Here is a 3,863-nt window from a genome sequence, read left to right as displayed (position 1 = left end):
ATATCGTAACAGCGAGGGTATTGAACTGACAAAACAATGTACTTTAATTATTATAAATAATGACGTAAAAAAGTATATTTATTAACTATACTCATTACCAGGTTGATTTTTAATTTCGCTCCAAATATGTAGCCTGCTCTATCGGAACTTGGATTTAGACTCTTCTTTATCCAATTTTTAACTAACGTGAATATGTTTTACCTAAACAATGCAGAAAGGAGGGTTTTGTCATCTTTGTTTTTGATATGATAATTAAACTGTAGGACAATAAAGCTATGAGAAATGCTATAACTTAAGGGGTCTTCAACCTATTTTTTTTCTCGGAATACTTTATCTTTTGTTAAAGTTTGTATTTGCATATTAATATCCAACACGACAGAACAAAAAAAAGAGATTCTTAAATATTTTACTTTTCGTTCAACAACTGAGGCCTAATGTTTGTGATGAAAATCACGGTAAACTATAAATGCTTGTCTTTATGTTGTTCTTAGTCATCGTCCAATATAGCTGACGAGTTCCAGCACTGAATTTGTGGGAAATTAAAGAGCTCTAAAATGATATTTCTACGCATCTTCGATTCGAAAAAGCGAGATAGACAAATGAAAAAGTATGTGATTTTTTATCATAAACATTAAGCTTGTTGGTATCCAATGTTTCGGCAGTTTCCTGCATACAATTGTTATAATTCTGTTTCCATACAATCTTTATCCACTTTTTTTTTTTATTTCTTGAAAGAAGCCTTTTTACACTAATCTTAGATGTCTTTTAATGCATTTGAAATCACAACCATGTCATTTTATTATAATTCTGCTATGTGTACATGCTCATATAATTATAAAATGTCAGCCTCGTCATAATTAAAAAAAAGGTATACAATAGTGTACTGCCTTGGTTATAAAAACCACACACAACTCTCACTATTCAGAGGTTTGATGTCAGTGTGAAAAGAGTCTTAAAAACTTCTCCAGTTGTGCTTAACAAGAGCTTTTGCAGAAATTCTACCAATTATAAACACTAATTTTTGTTTATTGTGAATAATTAAACGCACTAAATTATAAATACTAAAATTATTAGTAGGTTCAAAATTAAATCTTCACGAAATTATCCAGCCAATCATATAAAGGTATTTTTAATGTTTTCGTTTAACTCGAAAGATTATAGACACGAAACTATTACATGAACGAAATATTCAATTCGTATAACTATTAAAATCTGTAAATATATGGTAAGTTTGGAATCAAACTTTGAGGCAAATATCCATACATAAAAAAAACTTTATTTACACCACAATATTACATTCGTTTGTGTAAACGTTCCGTATCTACAATCATTCTACAAACAAGAATTTTATATGTACATGTTTAGCAAACAGTCCAATAATATTTACAGTTGCTTGTTACATAGTTGTGCGAGTTTAAATACAAAGTCTTATTTATCAACTGTACATAGACTAGTCTAATCTTTGTTCAACATTAATAACAAGTCAAAGCCCATCAACCACAAATCCAACAGATTATAAAATCAACTTATAGGTTATCATGAATATTTAATATAATCTTTCAGTACAACAATTTTTAGAATTCATGATTATACATAACACCTATCCGGACATCCGTTTTAAAAAAGAACAAATACCTAATAACCTTAACTTTTACAATATAAAAAGCTATAATTATAACACAAGCAATTACGATTATTAATGGAGCAACAAATTTCCATATAAAATTATTTGTGGGAACACAAATGACAGTGTAGTTCGTTACGTCAAACTCAAAGCAACAGTCTAAATAGTGAAACACTGGTCCACTGAAACATACGCTCTTAGTAGGCTTAGTAAGTTCAGGCCTAGAGGTTTTGCATGCGGCTTTGAAAACGGTCGATCTGGACAATCTTAGCAATTTCCGAGTCCACGTTTTCTTGTGGGACTCCAACATTAGTGAGCAATGACCGTAACACATTCAGTTCTTTGGTCAACAACTCTACCCGACTACGCAGAGACTCGTTTTCACGGCTGAGCTCGGAAACTCTTCGTTCAGTGTCGCGGCTACGTTGCTTGGCCTTCTCACGAGACTTCCTTACTGCGATATTGTTGCGTTCCCGTCGACGTCGATATTCGTCACTGCTCTTATCCACAGCTTTTTTACCTTTGTTCTTCCCGTGGGTTGGTGTTCGGTAACTACTACTATTACTAGAACAACTGTCTAAGCTATTCTGCATTCCTTCGGTCAAGTCCTGCCCAAGGTCGGCTTCACCGAAGCTGTCCAGCAGCGATGAGGTGGTCGTCACGGTCCTTGGTAGAGGGGAAGATTCGCAAGTAGCCGCGGTACTGTTAGCCGCTGAACGCTGCTGTCTGTCTTTTGCACTAGAGAAGTCACCCAGAAGTCCCAAATCAAGAAAATGGTCAAAGTTATTAAAATCGATAGGTTCTTGTTTAATGTTTATGCCAGGATTAGTCGCTCCGTAACGTTCAGTCCGAAGAGCAACCTGTTGAGGCATCCCAGGGATAGAAACGGCGGCAGACTGAGCCTGTTTGCCCCAAGTCTCGGTGGCCAGCAGTTCTATGGCGTTCTCTGTCGCGGTACCAGTTGGCTTTCCACCGTTAAAAATGTCAGAAAAAGTGTCGTTCAGAGAATTACTATGAGAAATATTAGAGTTAATAAAATTTTGCAGGTCAAATGAAAACTCTGGGGAATTCAGTTCTGCAAGCTCTGGTTGCGAACAGTCAATGTTGACAGGTAACACCGAACTACCAACACTCACGTTAGGCTTAACGTCTTCAAGTTCGTGAAGCGAACCGTCATACATGTACGGTGATTCCATGCCTGGAGAAGCAATCAAACATGGTGAAAGATTACTGGGTAAGCAGTCCACACCGACATGTGCCTGGTATGAAGCCGTCTTGATGCAAGGGCTAGTTGCCCTGGGTGATTTACTTAACAGTAAAATGATTGCACAATAAGATGAAACAGTGTAAAAATCGTTTAATTCTTTCTCACTTCGCAACACTCCACTTGCGCGTAAATAGTCAGTAACGTTCTGATTACTGCGTAGTAAGTATAAGCTATATATCAACTTTTAACATACAATGTTCGTCCGCGGAACAGCACGTGACACAAAATGACTACTTTCAAAAAGTTCATTTTCACACAATTTATACTTTTACCAGAAATTAAAAAGTTGTCCAAGAATTTAAATGTTTTATTATATCCTAATAACTGTGTAATAACAAAATGAAACCAGATTTACTGAGGGATTAATTTGTTTGATGCAAAAGTATTAATCTATTCATACACTACTAACGTAATGTTTCTAGCTTCTGATTGGACAATATGAACTTGCCTCTTCGAACGTCACAAGAAACGATTTTGCTGCGTCACGGTAGCGCAAAGTACAGCGTGCATGAAAGGTGATTATGGGTTTGAGCGGTACAAACTGGTTAGGACTGTACGTGCCAGGCTGAATGGTTTTAACTAAGCCTTGTATCTTTAGATGGTAAAGCAACTGAAAAAGTCTTTATTAGGATTACTGATACAAAATTCACACTATATTTATATACAATTATTAATTTTACTTTGCAAGCTTTCCTGCGCGGAGAGAGTGTGCGAAAGTAAAATAGTTTCTACGTTTGACGAATGAAACTAAGCGTACCTTTTTAAATGATAAAGTCAAAGCGGTTTTCATAATTAAGGAAATCTGAGTATATTGTCTTGTGTATTTTGATTTTTCTAAAATGGGGCATAATCGTAATTTACTTTTAAAGATATTGAATTTTTTGTAATGTTGCTGAAAAAAAGTTAACTATAATTTGATTTAGACAAACTTGTGTGTATTGTATCACGCTTGCTAGTCCTCAAAACTCGTAG

The 3,863-nt window shown here is 35.3% G+C and overlaps 1 protein-coding gene across 1 annotated transcript; it reads right to left on the bottom strand.

Moving 5' to 3' along the window:
* Nucleotides 1-1,256: 1,256 nt before the first annotated feature.
* Nucleotides 1,257-3,038, bottom strand: LOC106472661 (CCAAT/enhancer-binding protein-like). The gene has a single exon (XM_013933316.2). The coding sequence runs from the start codon at nt 2,818-2,820 to the stop codon at nt 1,846-1,848; it is 975 nt and encodes a 324-aa protein (XP_013788770.1). The 5' UTR covers nt 2,821-3,038; the 3' UTR covers nt 1,257-1,845.
* Between the last annotated feature and the right edge of the window lie 825 nt (nt 3,039-3,863).

Source organism: Limulus polyphemus, unplaced genomic scaffold (genome assembly GCF_000517525.1).
Source record: "Limulus polyphemus unplaced genomic scaffold, Limulus_polyphemus-2.1.2 Scaffold5501, whole genome shotgun sequence".
In the NCBI taxonomy this organism is placed as follows: domain Eukaryota; kingdom Metazoa; phylum Arthropoda; class Merostomata; order Xiphosura; family Limulidae; genus Limulus; species Limulus polyphemus.
The sequence above is the reverse complement of the archived record's forward strand: the minus strand, read 5'-3'. Positions and strand labels throughout refer to the sequence as shown.